This window comes from Lethenteron reissneri, chromosome 12, assembly GCF_015708825.2.
Source record: "Lethenteron reissneri isolate LAM-NWPU_2019-01 chromosome 12, ASM1570882v1, whole genome shotgun sequence".
Taxonomy (NCBI): Eukaryota; Metazoa; Chordata; class Hyperoartia; order Petromyzontiformes; family Petromyzontidae; genus Lethenteron; species Lethenteron reissneri.
This window is the reverse complement of record NC_083790.1, coordinates 76801-93582: the sequence shown is the minus strand read 5'-3', so window position 1 is coordinate 93582 and position 16782 is coordinate 76801. Positions and strand designations below refer to the sequence as shown.

At 55.5% G+C, this 16782-nt stretch overlaps 1 protein-coding gene across 1 annotated transcript in view; it reads right to left on the bottom strand.

Annotated features, from left to right (window-relative positions):
• LOC133341679 (paired mesoderm homeobox protein 2-like) overlaps positions 1-14079 on the bottom strand; it is a 34815-nt gene extending 20736 nt beyond the window's left edge. Inside the window, exon 1 of the mRNA XM_061550271.1 lies at positions 13383-14079. Coding sequence (XP_061406255.1) covers positions 13383-13710 — 328 coding nt within the window. The 5' untranslated portion in view covers positions 13711-14079. The remainder of the gene's footprint in view (positions 1-13382) is intronic.
• Positions 14080-16782: the final 2703 nt, after the last annotated feature.

The window sequence follows — 16782 nt, the reverse complement described above, 5'->3', positions numbered from 1 at the left end:
CCCTACTACTACAACCCCTACTACTACACCCGTACTACTTCAACCCCTACTACTCCAACCCCTACTACTACAACCTCTACTACTCCAACCCCTACAACTACACCCGTACTACTATAACCCCTACAACTATAACCCCTACAACTACACCCGTACTACTTCAACCCCTACTACTCCAACCCCTACTACTCCAACCCCTACTACTACAACCCCTACAACTACACCCGTACTACTATAACCCCTACAACTACAACCCCTACTACTACACCCGTACTACTTCAACCCCTACTACTCCAACCCCTACTACTACAACCTCTACTACTACAACCCCTACAACTACACCCGTACTACTATAACCCCTACAACTACAACCCCTACTACTACACCCGTACTACTTCAACCCCTACTACTCCAACCCCTACTACTCCAACCCCTACTACTACAACCCCTACAACTACACCCGTACTACTTCAACCCCTACTACTACAACCCCTACTACTACACCCCCTACAACTACACCCCTACTACTCCTACTACAACCCTACTACTACAACCCCTACTACTACTACAACAACAACAACCCCTACTACTACAACCCCTACTACTACACCCCTACTACTCCTACTACACCCCTACTACTCCTACTACAACCCTACTACTACAACCCCTACTACTACTACAACTCCTACTATTAAAACAACCCCTACCACTACTACAACTCCTACTATTAAAACAACCCCTACCACTACTACTCCTACACACCGCACACCGGGAACTCGACGTGGCCACGCGGCTGCTGCCCCGGCGCGGCCACGCGGCCACGCGGCCCCGCGCACCGACTCCTCCGCGCGGCAGCTGCGGCCACAAGCCACCCCCCATCAGTGTATGTGTGTGTGTACGTGTGTGTGTGTGTACGTGTGTGTGTGTACGTGTGTGTGTGTGTGTACGTGTGTGTATGTGTGTACGTGTGTGTGTGTGTGTACGTGTGTGTATGTGTGTACGTGTGTGTGTGTGTGTACGTGTGTGTACGTGTGTGTATGTGTGTACGTGTGTGTGTGTGTGTGTACGTGTGTGTATGTGTGTGTATGTGTGTGTATGTGTGTACGTGAGTGTGTGTGTGTACGTGAGTGTGTGTGTGTACGTGAGTGTGTGTGTGTACGTGAGTGTATGTGTGTACGTGTGTGTATGTGTGTACGTGTGTGTATGTGTGTACGTGAGTGTGTGTGTGTACGTGTGTGTGTGTACGTGTGTGTGTGTGTACGTGTGTGTATGTGTGTGTATGTGTGTGTATGTGTACGTGTGTGTGTGTGTTTGGCAAGGTGTGAGGTCTAGTGTATAAATGCGAACTGTTATATTCTATGAATTGTAAATGTTTGCATACGTGTCATTACGTTTTAGCTGTGTGTGTGTGTTTGTATGGTGGGGAGTGGTGGTGTGGTGGTTGGTGCCACAGTGTTGAAGTGACGAATGCACGGACTCACGCCCGAGTCCCAGCATCGCCTCGAGTAGCAACTTCACTGAACTCCGAGCGGCACCACGTGGCGAGGAAGGAGCCGATTCCACTCACGCAATCCACCTCCTCCACCCCCTCGCCTCCACCTCCTCCTTCTTTACCTGCTCCACATTCAACCTCCTTCTACACCTCCTCCTCTCCTCCTCATCCCTGCGACTCCTCCACCTCATCCTCCCTCTTCTCCACCCCTCCTCCTCCACCCCCTTCCGCTCCACCTCCTCACACTCACACACGTGTGAGTGTGAGCGAGTGACAATTATCTGAATCGGTTCTGGGCCTCCTCTAGGTCGATTCAGCTGCAAATTAGTACTTGGCGTGGATGTGTAAAAATCGCATACACCTGCCCCTACAGTCTGTTAAGGCTATACGGGGAATTTGTGTATTTAGTATGTACATATTACGTGTATCGGAATCAATAAATGTGTGTGTATATATACACATTGTGTATATATACACACACAATGTGTGTGGAGCGTTAGCGTAGCACTGACGATTACCTGAACCGGGCCTGGGCCTCCCCTAGGTCGACTAGGTTTCGCTCCGGATGGCCGCTGCAAAGTATGATCTTGTGTTTTGATTGAGTGTGCTGATCTTTAAAGGTATTTAGAAAATGTTTGATACTCCGACTGATGCTCCTGCTGTTGTGGGGTGACTCATGCAGCCAGCTATGGCTGCAGGGTTTGGTAGTACGTGTTGTTTATGTCGTTTATTGTGAAATTTCGGTCACAGTTGCTATGGTCACTATTACATTGATTTTATGGATTTATTTTGGTGATTTCGAAAAGTTTTTTGGTTTGGCCATGTTTGTTGTAATACGGAGTTAGACTGATGGCTTTAATCTAAGTTGTCTTGTGGTTGTTGTTGTTTGACTTGCATCCCACTGGGATTTTTTAACACAGCGTTGGTGTACGGTGCTTTTTCTGGAATATGTTTTGGTGTTTTTCCTGGATTTTTCTGCTTGCGCATAGTCACGTAGTCACTTTAAGATGTTTTCTTGTTCATGTTTTTGTTTTTTGTTTGTTGCGGTTGCACCCGATTCAAGAGCCGAATGGCTCACAGGGCTATACCTAATACATGAAACCGAAACTGAAACGGACCCAGCGACCCATATTCGATTGATGCGAACGACTGATAACAGTGACAGCGAATAGTTGAACCGGTCCTGAACCCTCCCCTAGGTCGACTCCGCCATGAATAATTCCCTCTTACGGTGTGAAACATTAGCACTGGGGAGACAACCCGGACGTGGTCCCAGCCACCCACCCACCCCCTCGTGTGCCGTGCTCGCTAACAGCACTTGCCCCAACAGTCTCTGATAGGCGTATCGGATAATCTTTGTCTTTGTTGTGTTATTGTAAAGGACATGCATGAGTGTACAGGGCTAGTTCTACATGTGTACATTCGCAGATCGCAGCGGGCATTGCCCGCTTTCTCTCGGCTTCAGCGTCACACTCCATGGGAGGCGAATGACTCGGCCACCGATGCTGCTGCTGCTGCCGCCCTGAGCCCGGCGCCTCAGCTCGGGCCCCGCGCCCTCGGCTCTGGGGCTCCGCGGCGGAGCCCCAGAGCCGAGGGCGCGGGGCGGTGCCGAGACTCGGCTCCTTGCGGCGCGAGAAACGACGCCCCCCCTCCCTCGCCCCCTCTCTCTTTCTCTCTCTCTCGCCCCCTCAAAAAAGTTGTATAAAAGTCAAAAGTCTCTCTCTCGCCCTCGCTCTCTCTCTGGTCCTTTCTCTCTCGCCCTCGCTCTCTCGCCCTTCGAGGACACCGCGGGGGTTTCACTCATCCGTTCACGGGGAGCGCGTTCGTGAAACGCGGACTCTGCGATGGTGACGGCGTTCATTTGCACTGAGCCCAAACGCACAGTGCTCAACGTGAACACAGCAACGATCCCCGTGTCGCCTTTAACAGACTGTTGGGACGAGAGCTGCTCGCGAGAAGCACCTATGAAGGCCGGAACGGCACACGGGATGGTGGTGTGACCAAAATCACACCCGTGCAGATGTCTCCCCCATTGCTAACGTTTTACACATCGCACCAGGTACTCGTTTAAGGCTGAGTCCACCTTGGGGGTGGCCAGGACCAGCTCAAATATTCGCCGGGTTCACAGCGCAGTGCGCTAACCGTTGCGTCACCGCTGCCCCAACGCGAACAGACCGCGCAGAGCGCTCTCGAGCCCTTCGAGAACGCCACCAGAATTGCCACCAGTCACGCGGTGACTGCGTGTCATGATGGGAGCTGTCTTGGTCTAATGGGCAGCAGCACACTGGACTTTGACAATCCAGAGGTGACCGGTTCGACTCCATCTCCTGGCGCGGCAGTCTAAGCCACGAGCGAGGGAGGGAGGGAGAGTTTCTGGACCACCCCGCGTCTGTTCCCCGGCAGGGTCACAGTCACCTTGATGGGGCACCACAGGTCGTCTATGATGGGCAGGTGGCGCGCGGTGGGGTAAAGTGTGGGTACGCCATCTCTCCCAACACGTCTGCTCAACGCCAAGGAGTTGACCAATTAGCGGTTCGCTCTGGAGGAGGAACTTCCGCTAGCAGTGTCGTGAGCGAGCAATTGCGGGGCTACGCATCTACCTGCTATGAATGTAGTGGGGGGAGCGGTGGCGTGTGTGCGTGTGTGCAGGTGAGCGTGCAGGCGAGTCGGTGTGCAGGTGAGTGAGTGTACTTGTGAGTGAGTGCATGTGAGTGGGTATGCAGGTGAGCGTGCAGGCGAATGAGTGTACCTGTGAGTGGGTGTGCATGTGCCATGCGTACAGAGACACGGACCCTCTCGATGTGGGTCATAGTTCGACCCAAACCCGAACCCTGTAATACGCAACACAGGACGATCACCGGCGTCGTTATTCTCGTGCTCATGTGCGTCACCTGCTATGCTCTAGGAGGCGCCGTATCCCGAAACGTCGCCTATTATAGATATCCCCCACTAAGGCGAAACAGCTTGTTATAGGACGAACGCGGCGAGTGGTTGTTGTTGTCTGTGCTTGTGCACCACCACCACCACCACCGCCACCACCACCGCCAATGCAGCAGCAGCAGCTGCGCCAGGCAGATTGTCGCGCGCCGCCTCATCGCGGCGCCAGCTTCGCGCGGCACACAGACAGCCCCCCCCCCCACCCCGGCGCGTTGTGCACACACCAGCAACTCCTCCAGAACTGCACGCGTCGCGGACCTCTCGTCCTGACGCCACACGACCGACAGTCCGAGTCACGCGGCAGGCGAGGGCCATCAGCGCCGCTGCACGGGCACGCGCACGCACGCGCACGTCCCTTCGTTGTTCTAACCACCTTGAGAAGGCCCCCATCCAGCAGTGGACGGATCAAGGCTGATCATGACGATGGTGAGTATTTGAATTACACTCCGCTCGGTGTCATTCGGATGTGTCCAAGCTGCGTGTCCAAGCTGCGTGTGTATTCTCGTTCATGAGGTCGCCGTGAGTCGTCGTCGACACGACCGGCCCTGCTCTATCCACTGCTGGAGGAAGACTTCCTCGCGATGCCACGAATCTCCCCGCTGCTGCGCGAGCCGACTTCGCCCCGCGCCGTTGTCGGCATTCTGGAGCGAGCGACAGAAATGAGAAGATTGTTCTGGAAGGGCGAGAGAGCTCAGGTGGAGTCGACGTCGTCAATTCACGACTGGATGAAGGCCTCCCTATGCCGCGTCGGTCACGGGCGCCGCTTGACCATACTTCACCACGATGGTCCCCGCGGGCTGTCACAATTCACCCAGCGCATGCACACGAGCTCATGTCACCATCGCTCCATCTCCTCACCGGCGGGCGACCTCTCGGACTCGTCCCACTGCTCGAGCTGCGCTCCGCGAGTCGCCTCGACCACCGCAAGTTGCCCTGCAAGTCCCCGCGGGCTCTGCCAGGCGCTGCGGGCCGTAGCGAGCCCCGAGTGTCAAACCATCGCCGGCTTCGTCGTCGTCACCGCCGCGGTGTCGGCACGAGCATTCAATGGCACAAACTGCGCCATCGCAGCAATCGCCCACCTCCCCTGGACCCTTTTGTCTGGAAGACGAATCGAACCAAGACCACCGGCACTCAGGGAACTCGCCCGGTCGCAAGCAACGCGTTGCACGTTGTACTGTGCACATCGTGTGACACGTCGCACTGCACGGTTTGTTTTCTGAAGAAGACCGCTCGATCGAAACGTCTAATCATATACCGTACGTGTATTTCCGCAGCTACGTCTATTTCGTGTGAATGTACCCCAACAGCGGAGGCTGCGTCGCTTTCTCTCGGCTTTAGCGTCACACTCCAGAGGGGGGCGAATTACTCGGTCCACCGATGCCGAGGCTGCTGCTGCCCTCGAACCGGGAACTCCACTCGGACTCGGCGAGGTGCATCGGGCTTGTTGGTGGGGGGGTTGGGGGGGGGGTTGAGGGGGTTGGGGGGGCGGGATTGGGGGGTTGAGGTGGGGATTGGGGGGGGGGTGTAATTGGCAAATGTTTGTACGCGGACAAAGGCCCGGCTCTGTGCGTCTCCAAGATTATTCAGACGACCGCCACGCGGTCGAGATTGTGAACATGAACTCCCGCTGCGTGCCATTCTATAAACTGTGTATATGTGTGTGTGTATTACACACACACATATACACAGTTTATGTGTGTGTGTACTACAACCCGTGTGTGTGTGTGTACTACAACTCGTGTGTGTGTTTCCCATTGTGTACACTGTGTATACAAGTACTGTCAGTGTCTCTGTGCACGTGTGTGCGTGTGTGCATGTGTTTATATTCCACGCTGCGTTGTGTCATGGTGAGTGTCTATGTCTCGTGTATGCATTGTTAACACTGGGGAGACAAAGGCGGCCGGGGTGGTGCTGGTCATAACACCCGAACAGCCTGTTCAAGCTACACGTGGCATCCTTGTGTTTGCACTGCATGTGTAGCTATACATGTGTGTGTATGTGTGTATGTTTTGCCCGCATGTTCATCACTAGATATGTGTTGTGATGTCGTGTATATCGCTGTACACGTCTCGTTCTGTAGATACTCATGTCAGATACGCGTGCATGTAGCGCTCACGGACAACATCGGTGACGAGTATCTGAACCGGTCCTGGGCCTCCCCTAGGTCAACTGAGCCTTATAAATGAGTACCTGGTGCAGTCTGTAAACATCAGGACTGGAGAGACAAAGGCGGTCGAGCGTGGTGCTTGCCACGTGACCCCCTCGTCTGCCGGGTTTGCCTTCACAGGTGAGGATTTTCAGGTCGGGGGGGCAACCCCTCCAGCAATGAAAAATGATAGAGTTGTTAGTAAGTAAGGAGTTGTTAGTGAGTAAGGACTTCTTAGCGAGTAAGGAGTTGTAAGTGAGTAAGTAAGGAGTTGTTAGTAAGTAAGGACTTGTTAGTGAGTAAGGAGTTGTGAGGATTTGTCCTTTGCTTTTTGTTCGACGCGTGTGCGGCGATGGCGCAGCCGTCGATCGAGGGTCGAATTCGACCCGCGTCGTGTGATCGGCATCGCGCTCGCTGAAGGTGAATGCCTTCAGGGAAGTCGTGGACTCTGTTTACGCAACTGTGCACAATTTTGAGTCACTTATAACCGCTTTGCCGTTACTTATTGCCAATTATGGACTCAGACTATTGTCCTATCATCTCATAAAGTCCCTCGCACGTAATAATATGCTACACAGTGGCAGTAAAGGTCGCAAATGCCGATTTATTACTAATAACCCGCAATTATCCGATCAAAATTAGGGATTTCGATCGGATCATTGGAGGGGCACGCCCTCCCCCCCACTGGCTCCGCCAGTGTTTACAGGCGCTCGCTAACAGCACTCGCCCCAACAATTTGTTTAGACTACACGAGGGATCTTTGTTATTGTGTACATACATGTGTATGCGTTGTTCTGTACAGCATCATCATAGTGCACACGTGACAGCGTGTGTGAGTGTAGGGAGGAGCTGTGGGACAGTGGTTAGCGCGCTGCGCTACGAACACATGGATGACAAGAGTTCAATTCCAGACCACGGCTCACATTTAACAATGAGTGATATCTGAGCCGGCCCTGGACTTCCCTTAGATCGACTCAGCCTAAAATGTGTACCTTGCGCTGTGTTAAACATCATCAACGGGGAGACAAAGGCGACCGAGCGTGGTGTTTACCACATCACCAATCGTGTGTGCAGTGGCGGCCTCCTTCATAGGTGCTCGCTCGCAGCCTCCACGGGGGATCTTGATCTTGATCCCCCGAGTCGGCTTGATCGCTTGGGCACGTGGTTAGGGTCAAAGTTCAGTGTGTGGTCAGGCCACCGGTCAGGTTGCGAGCTGCCACGTGTGTGGTCAGGTGTGTGGGTAGTTGTCACGTGCTCGGCCAAACAGGAGGTCGGGTTCGGTGGGGGTGTGTGGTCGCGCGCATGTGTGATAGTGTCCACGTGGTCAGGTGTTGCGGTTCACGGTGATGAGCGGCGGTGTGACCACGTGGGGTGAGGTGTGTGTGCTGTTGTCGTGGTCACGTGCGTGGTTTGCTGTGTGGTCACGTGTATTTTAGGGTTCACGAGAGGCGTGGGAATGGTAAATATTTTTCTAAATCGTAAACACATCTCAGCAGTGACGACTTAAAAAAAAGCGCAACTTAACACTGTGCGTCCTTACAATCGCGTCTGCCTGTTTGTTTATGGGTCTGCCTGTGTGTCTGCCTGTCTGTCTGTATGCCAGTCTCTCTGAACACCGGCCTGCCTGTAGAGCTCTCTGTATGTCAAGCGACCTGGCTGTCTTCCTGTCTGCCCGTCTCTACACGTCTGTGTCTGTGCGCCTGCCTGCACACCTCTATTTCGAGCTCGCCGATGTGGTTTTCGGGTTCATGTAGCCGCGACGCGTCGTTCCCGCACGGCGTCCGACGTTTCGCTCCACGTGCTGGGGGCTTCTACAGTTATATGAATTCCATCCAACTCAGGAACTCAATGTAGTGACCCTGAAGAAGCTCCCCAGCACATGGAGCGAAACGTCGGACGCCGTGCCGAACCCCGCGTGCCAGTACAGTCCGAGAGCCACTCGCGGGAGAGCCACTCGCGGGAGAGCCACAGCGGCAGCAGCGGCAGCAGCAGCAGCCGCGAGAAGCATCCCGGCCGCACTCCGCCCGCGTGGGCAGCGGCTGGGGACCGGAGTAGGCAGATTACGAGACGCGCCCTGCTCAAAGCGCGCGTCTCACAGACCGATGCGCGCGTGCGCGTGTCTGTCGTCCTAATCGTGTCACTTCGTGCGCGGTGTCGGTGACAGAGCGATCAGCGCGCTGCGCTACGAACCCGACGTCCCGAGTCTCGATTTCCGCTCACGGCCACCAACACCGGTGACGATTATCTGAACCGGCCCTGGGCCTCCCCTAGGTCGACTCAGCCTCAAATGAGTACCTGGGACAGCGTGTAAACATCGCCACTGGGGAGACAAAGGCGGTCCGGCGTGGTCCTGGCCCTCCACCCCTTCGTGTGCCGTGCCGGTCATGATCTGTGCTACTTGCTAACAGCACTTTCCCCAACAGTCGATTCAAGGCTACACGGGGGGATCTCTGTCGTTGTCTAACTTTACTGACACCGATCACGAGTGTGGGAGTGCGTCTTACTCCCCGGGGCGTCTAATTACAATGGGGAGAACGAGGCGTGGGCCGTGAAGGGGCGCGCACTCCAGAGACGACGTCGACCTCGGTTCGAGGAAGCCGCCGGCTGGGTCGCCCCCGAGGCCGCGCGCGGTCCAGGCGATCGCGACGCGATGTCAAACGAAAGCATGACAGTGTTGTTCTTAAAACTCCACAACCACACGCTGGATTTGGGAGCTGGGCATGTAATTACGGGACGGCAAGTTGGGGTTCGTGTACCCGTCTGTGTGGACCAGCGAGTGTCGCGCCCCTCGTGGCCTGCGCGGTGCCGGGGTTTCTCCGGGGTCTCCGGGGTCTCCAGCCCCTCGTCGTGGGCTGTATAGAGGACACGTGTCGTTTGCTGTGTGCAGAGACGTTGTCTGCAGAGACGTTGTCTGCAGAGACGTTGTCTGCAGAGACGCTGTCTGCAGAGACGTTGTCTGCAGAGACGCTGTCTGCTCGTCTCTCGCGTCCTTGAATTCTCCACAGCCGCGCGAACCATGGGGCTCGCGTCTCGTTATTGAAATGGGAAATTGCCAAAACATCCCCCGTGTAGCAGCAGCAGCACGCTCCTGGCAGTGGAGTCTTGAGACTCATTGGAGTGAGTGGCACTTGGGAGTGAGTGACACTTGGGAGTGAGTGGCACTTGGGAGTGAGTGACACTTGGGAGTGAGTGGCACTTGGGAGTGAGTGGCACTTGGGAGTGAGTGACACTTGGTGGAGTGAGTGGCACTCGGTGGAGTGAGTGGCACTTGGGAGTGAGTGGCACTTGGGAGTGAGTGGCACTTGGGAGTGAGTGGCACTTGGGAGTGAGTGACGCTCGGTGGAGTGAGTGGCACTTGGGAGTGAGTGGCACTTGGGAGTGAGTGACACTCGGTGGAGTGAGTGGCACTTGGGAGTGAGTGGCACTTGGGAGTGAGTGGCACTTGGGAGTGAGTGACGCTCGGTGGAGTGAGTGGCACTTGGGAGTGAGTAACGCTCGGTGGAGTGAGTGACACCCGTAGGGGCACAGCCGCTCACGGACTCGTGCGGGAGGGGCGGTCTAACCATCGGTACCGGATTCGAACCTGTGGCGCGCCTCTCGCCTGTTGCTCCTCAGAGAGAACAGGGAAGGAGTTTGCAAACAACAACAAACACCACCGAGCTCCCGGACGAAGTCACGTGACGCCAATTAAGGGTAATTAATGCGCGCGTGATTCACTGCGTTAATTAATTCGTCATGCGTCCCTTATTGGCGTACGGCAAGTCGCGATGACGGATGATGATGATGATGCTGCTGCCGATGATAATAATGATGAAAGTGCTGATGATGATGCTGCTGCCGATGATGATAATGATGAAAGTGCTGCTGATGATGATGATGCTGCTGCTGCCGATGATGATAGTGATGAAAGTGCTGATGATGATGCTGCTGCTGCCGATGATGATAATGATCAAAGTGCTGATGATGATGATGCTGCTGCCGATGATGATAGTGATGAAAGTGCTGATGATGATGATGCTGCTGCCGATGATGATAATGATGAAAGTGCGGATGATGATGATGCTGCCGATGATGAAAGTGCTGATGATGATGATGCTGCCGATGATGATAATGATGAAAGTGCTGATGATGATGATGCTGCTGCTGCCGATGATGATAATGAAGAAAGTGCTGCTGCTGATGATGCTGCTGCCGATGATGATAATGATGAAAGTGCTGATGATGATGATGCTGCTGCTGCCGATGATGATAATGATGAAAGTGCTGATGATGATGCTGCTGCTGCCGAATTATCGAACTCGGGTGGCTGCGATCGTAGCGCAGTTTGCTGACCACTACGCCACCGCTACCCACTTGCTTGCACGCAAAAAAGACAAAGATCCCCCGTATAGCCTGTAACAGACTGCTGGGGCAAGTGCTGTTAGCGAGCACCTATGAAGTTCTGCCCGGTACTTGAGGGGGTGGGTGGCCAGCACCACGCCCGGCCGCCTTTGTCTCCCTAACGGCGATGTTTACATATCGCACCAGGTACTCATTTGAGGCCGAGTCGACATATGGGAGGCCCAGGCATGGTAAAGATAATCGTCACTGGTATTGGCCTTTAGAGGGAATCGAACCCGGCCCGCCAGATTCGTAGCACAGCGCGCTAACAGCTACACCACCACTCCCCACTTGCACACACACACAGACACACACAGACACACACACACAGACACACAGACAGACACAGACACACACAGACACACACAGAAACACACACACAGAAACACACACACAGAGACGCACACACAGAAACACACATACAAACACACAGACAGACACTGAGACACACACACACGGCACTACTACGCCCGGCCGCCGCTGTTGCTGCTGTTTACCCATGGCACCAGGTACCGTGCTAAATTAAGGATGGACACGATGAACACGCGTGGTATGGACGCACCTATCCATACATAGACATAGCTCCGCCGTACATCCTAAACGGCCCTTTGTAGCACCGACTACGAAGGCCGGCACAGCACACGCGGGAGTGGTGTATCCAGGACCACGTCCGGCCACATTTGTATCCCTCGTGGTAATGTTTACACACCGTACCAGGCACTCATTTGAGGCTGAGTCGACCTAGGGGAGTCCCAAGCACGGTAAAGATAGTCGTCATTGGTTTTGGCCGTGAGCGGGAATCGAACACGGATCGCCGGGTTCGTAGCGCAGCGCCCTAACCACGACACTACCACTCCCCACGTATACACATATACATAGTATATACAAATACATACAACTATACACACGAGGCACACGCATACACGCAGACACGCCAATAGACAGACACGGTACACAGACACGCACACACGAACACACAAACACACACACACACGAACACGCACACACACACGAACACGCACACACACACGAACACGCACACACACACGAACACGCACACACACACAAACACACACACACACGAACACGCACACACACACGAACACGCACACACACGAATACGCACTAACACACGAACACACACACACACACGAACACGCACACACACGAACACGCACACACGAACACACACACGAACACACACACCCACGAACACACACACGTGCACTAACGAAAACAGCGACACACGTTTACTGACGCAGTTGGGATGCGCGCTTGCACGTAAACACCAACACACGTACATTCGTGCAAACGCAGACACGAGTACTTTAACACACACACATATATACAAAGACAAAGAACCCCCGTATAGCCTGAACAGAGGGGGTGGGTGGCCAGCACCACGCCCGACCGCCTTTGTCTCCCCAGTGACGATATTTTTACACACTACACCAGGTACTTATTTGAGGCTAAGTCGACCTAGGGGAGGCCCAGTACAGGTTCAAATAATTGTCACCAAACCCGGCTCCCTGGGTTCGTAGCGCAGCGTAGCGCTAACCGCGACACGACCGCTCCCCACATACGCACACACAGACACACGTCAACATACATGTTAACCCACCCACTCACACACGTCAACATACATGTTAACCCACCCACTCACACACGTCAACATACATGTTAACCCACCCACTCACACATGTACACACGTCTGGAAACTCACACAGAACAAACAAAGATCCCCCGTGTAGCCCCAACGGATTGTTGGGGCAAGTGCTGTTCGCGAGTAGCAGTGGGTTGTGTGGCCCGCGCCACTCCCAGGCCGCCTTTGTCTCCCCGGGGCGGATGCTTACGCGCCGCACCAGGAACTACATGAAGGCGGAGTCGACCTCGGAGATATCCGCCACTATTATTCTAAATAATTATCTCGCAATCAAACGTGGGTCGCCTGGTTCGTAATGCAGTGCGCTAACCGCTGCGCCACCGCTCTCCGCACACCCACACATACAGTATACAAAGACACGTGTACACACACGTGCGCTCACATATACACACGTACACGCACGCACATGTGTACGCACATGTGCGTACATTTTATACGCACGCGAGTACGAGTACGCACGCACATACTTGTACACAAAGACAAAGATAACCCGTATAGCCTTACCAGACTGTTGGGGTAAATTTTGTTAGCGAGCACCTATGAAGTTGTACACAGATACACACACACACGTGTACACACACACACAACGTGTACACACACACAACGTGTATACACACACAACGTGTATACACACACGTGTACACACACACACACGTGTACACACACGTGTACACACACACGTGTACACACACACGTGTACACACACACGCACGACGTGTACACACCGTGCACACACACACACACGACGTGTCCACGCGCTCTCGTACCCTCCGGCTGCGCCGTGTCGCTGCCGCTGCTCAGGCCCCCCAGCTCCATCTGCCTCGCGCAGGCGACGCCCCGAGCCCCCCCCACTTCGTCCTCGTCGTGCGCGGCCCCCCTCGACCCCGGGGGGGGCTGCTGGACCCTGCGCAGCGCCCCCGCCGCCTCCTCCAGGTCCAGCAGGTGGCTCACGGAGAAGTTCTTGGGCGCCTGCAGGTTGACCCCCCCGGGGTCGACGCCCGAGAAAGGTCCCTGCTTGTCCACCCCGGCGCCGTGCATCGTCCCACCGCCACCACCTCCACCACCTCCTCCTCCGCCACCTCCACCTCCGCTCATGGTCAGACCGAGCGGGCTCCGCAGGATGAACCGGGGGTTGCTATCAAAGCGGTCGGTCGGGAGACGCAGCCAGCCGGCTCAAGGGCGGAAGTCAACAAGCGCGCAACGCTTGGCCAGGAATCATCATCATCAGCACCATCAGCAGCATCATCATCAGCACCATCATCAGCACAAGATCAGCATCATCGTCGTCATCAGAGTCATGCGGAGCGAGGAGATCCGATCATCATCATCATCATCAGTCGCCCCAGCCCGATCCGATTCCTGTTGCCCGAGACGACGAGCAGCAGGAGCTGCAGCAGCAGGAGCAGCAGGAGGAGGTGGTGGAGGTCCTCCCGAGTCGCCGCGACTGGGAAGTTGCCGCGACCCGCGGAGTCGCCCCGCGTCGCTTTACGCCGCGCGCCGCGCTCGGCCCCACGCCCCGCGCGGCTCCCATTGGTCAGGGGGTGAGCGGGGAGGGGGCGGGGGGACGAGGCCCCCTCTACCCCCACCCACCACACGATACCCATACACACATACCCATACATACACACACATACCCACACACACACATACACACACATACCCATACATACACACATACCCATACACACATACATACACACACATACCCATACACACATACATACACACATACCCATACACACACATACACACACTAACAACCCACACACACATACACACACAAACAACCCACACACACAAACACCCCCCACACACAAGATCCCCCGTGTAGCCTTAACAGACTGTTGGGCCAAGTGCTGTTTGCGAGCACGGCACACGAGGGGTGGGTGGCCAGCACCACGCCCGGCCGCCTTTGTCTCCCGCAGTGGTCAATGTTACACACACATCACACTCGGTACTCATTCGAGGCTTAGTCGACCTGTAGGAGGCCCAGTTACACCCTCATACACACACACCCATCCCACTCTGACTCACAAACACCCCCCCCCCCCCCACACTCATACACACTCAAATATATTCTCATACACAAAGATTCCCCCTTTAATGGGCTGCTGGGGCGAGCGCTGTGTGTGTGTGCGCAATGAAGGCCGGGACGGCACGCGAGGGTTCGGTGGATCGCACCACGCCCGGCCGCCTTTGTCTCCCCAGTGCTGATACTCACACCTCGCGCCAGCTACTCATTTGAGACCGAGTCGACCGAGCGGAGGCTTCGGACCGGTTCAGAGAATCGTCACCGGCGTTGGCCGTGAGCGGAATCGAACTCGGGTCGCCGGGCTAATAGCGCAGCGCGCTCGCCACTACACTACCGCCTCCCAATTACCCCCATACACTCACTCACACTCTCAATCACACCCCCCCCCCACTCACCCACACCCCACCATAACACTCCCCACACTCACACACACTCCACACTCCACACTAACACACCCCACACTCACACACACACGCCCCCACACACACTCTCAATCACACACCCCCCACTCACACACACCCCACACTCACACCCCCACACTCACACACACTCCACACTCACACACTCACACACACCCTCACACACACTCCACACTCACACACACCCCTACACTCACACACACTCCACGCTCACACCCTCCACACTCACACACACCCCCACGCTCACGCACACTCCACACTCACACACACTCCACACTCACACACTCACACACACCCCCACACTCACACACACTCCCCACTCACACACACTCACACGCACTCCACGCTCACACCCCCCACACTCACACACACCCCCACGCTCACACACACTCCCCACTCACACACACTCACACACACCCCCACGCTCACGCACCCCACTCCCCGCGGCCCAGCCGCCAATAAAATCGGACTTCAAACGCGGCCCAAAGTGGCGTGGACGATTTGATTTGAGCGATTAGAGCGCGGGTGACTCGCGGGGAGGGGTGAGTGAGGAGCGTGAGTGGTGTGAGTGTGAGTGAGTGGTGTGAGTGAGTGAGTGGTGTGAGTGAGTGGAGTGAGCGGTGTGAGTGAATGGAGTGAGTGGTGTGAGTGAGTGGAGTGAGTGACTGGTGTGAGTGAGTGGTGTGAGTGAGTGGAGTGAGTGAATGGAGTGAATGGAGTGAGTGAGTGGAGTGAGTGAGTGGTGTGAGTGAGTGGAGTGAGCGTGAGAGTGTGAGTATGTGAATGAGTGTGTAAGTGTGAGTGTGTATGAGAGTGAGTGTGTGTGAGAGTGAGTGTGCGAGTGAGTGGTGTGAGTGAGTGAGAGTGAGTGTGTGTGAGAGTGAGTGAGTGTAAAAGGGAGTGTGTGAGAGAGTGAGTGGTGTGAGTGTGTGAGAGTGAGTGAGTGTTTTAGTAAGAGTGAGAGGAGTGCACGGTGAGAGTTCTGAAGTTCCTCTCCCTCCATTCTCTCCCTCCCCGCTGTCCCCAGAGGGGGGGGGGGGGGTGTGAAGAGATCGCGGCCTGGGAGCAGAGCCGAGGGAAGAGAGTGAGGGAGGGGGGGAGAGAGACGGGGACAGGGGAGGGAGGGGAGAGAGAGACGGGGAGAGAGTGGGAACGGGCAGAGACAGGAAGACGGGGAGAGAGTGGGCAGCGTGAGAGGGTGACGCGGAGAGAGTGGGGTGAGAGCGCGGGACGAGAGAGAGGAGTGAGAGAGCGTGTGGTGAGTGAGAGGAGTGAGTGAGCGTGGGGTGAGTGAGAGGAGTGAGTGAGCGTGTGGTGAGTGAGAGGAGTGAGAGCGTGTGGTGAGTGAGAGGAGTGGGAGGGCGCGTGGTGAGTGAGTGAGAGGAGTGAGTGAGCGTGTGGTGAGTGAGAGGAGTGGGAGGGCGCGTGGTGAGTGAGAGAGAGGAGTTAGAGGGCGTGTGGTGAGTGAGTGAGAGGAGTGAGTGAGCGTGTGGTGAGTGAGAGGAGTGAGTGAGCGTGTGGTGAGTGAGTGAGAGGAGTGAGAGCGTGTGGTGAGTGAGAGGAGTGGGAGGGCGTGTGGTGAGTGAGTGAGGGGAGTGAGAGGGCGTGTGGTGAGTGAGAGGAGTGAGTGAGCGTGTGGTGAGTGAGTGAGAGGAATGAGTGAGAGGAGTGAGTGAGCGTGTGGTGAGTGAGTGAGAGGAGTGAGTGAGCGTGTGG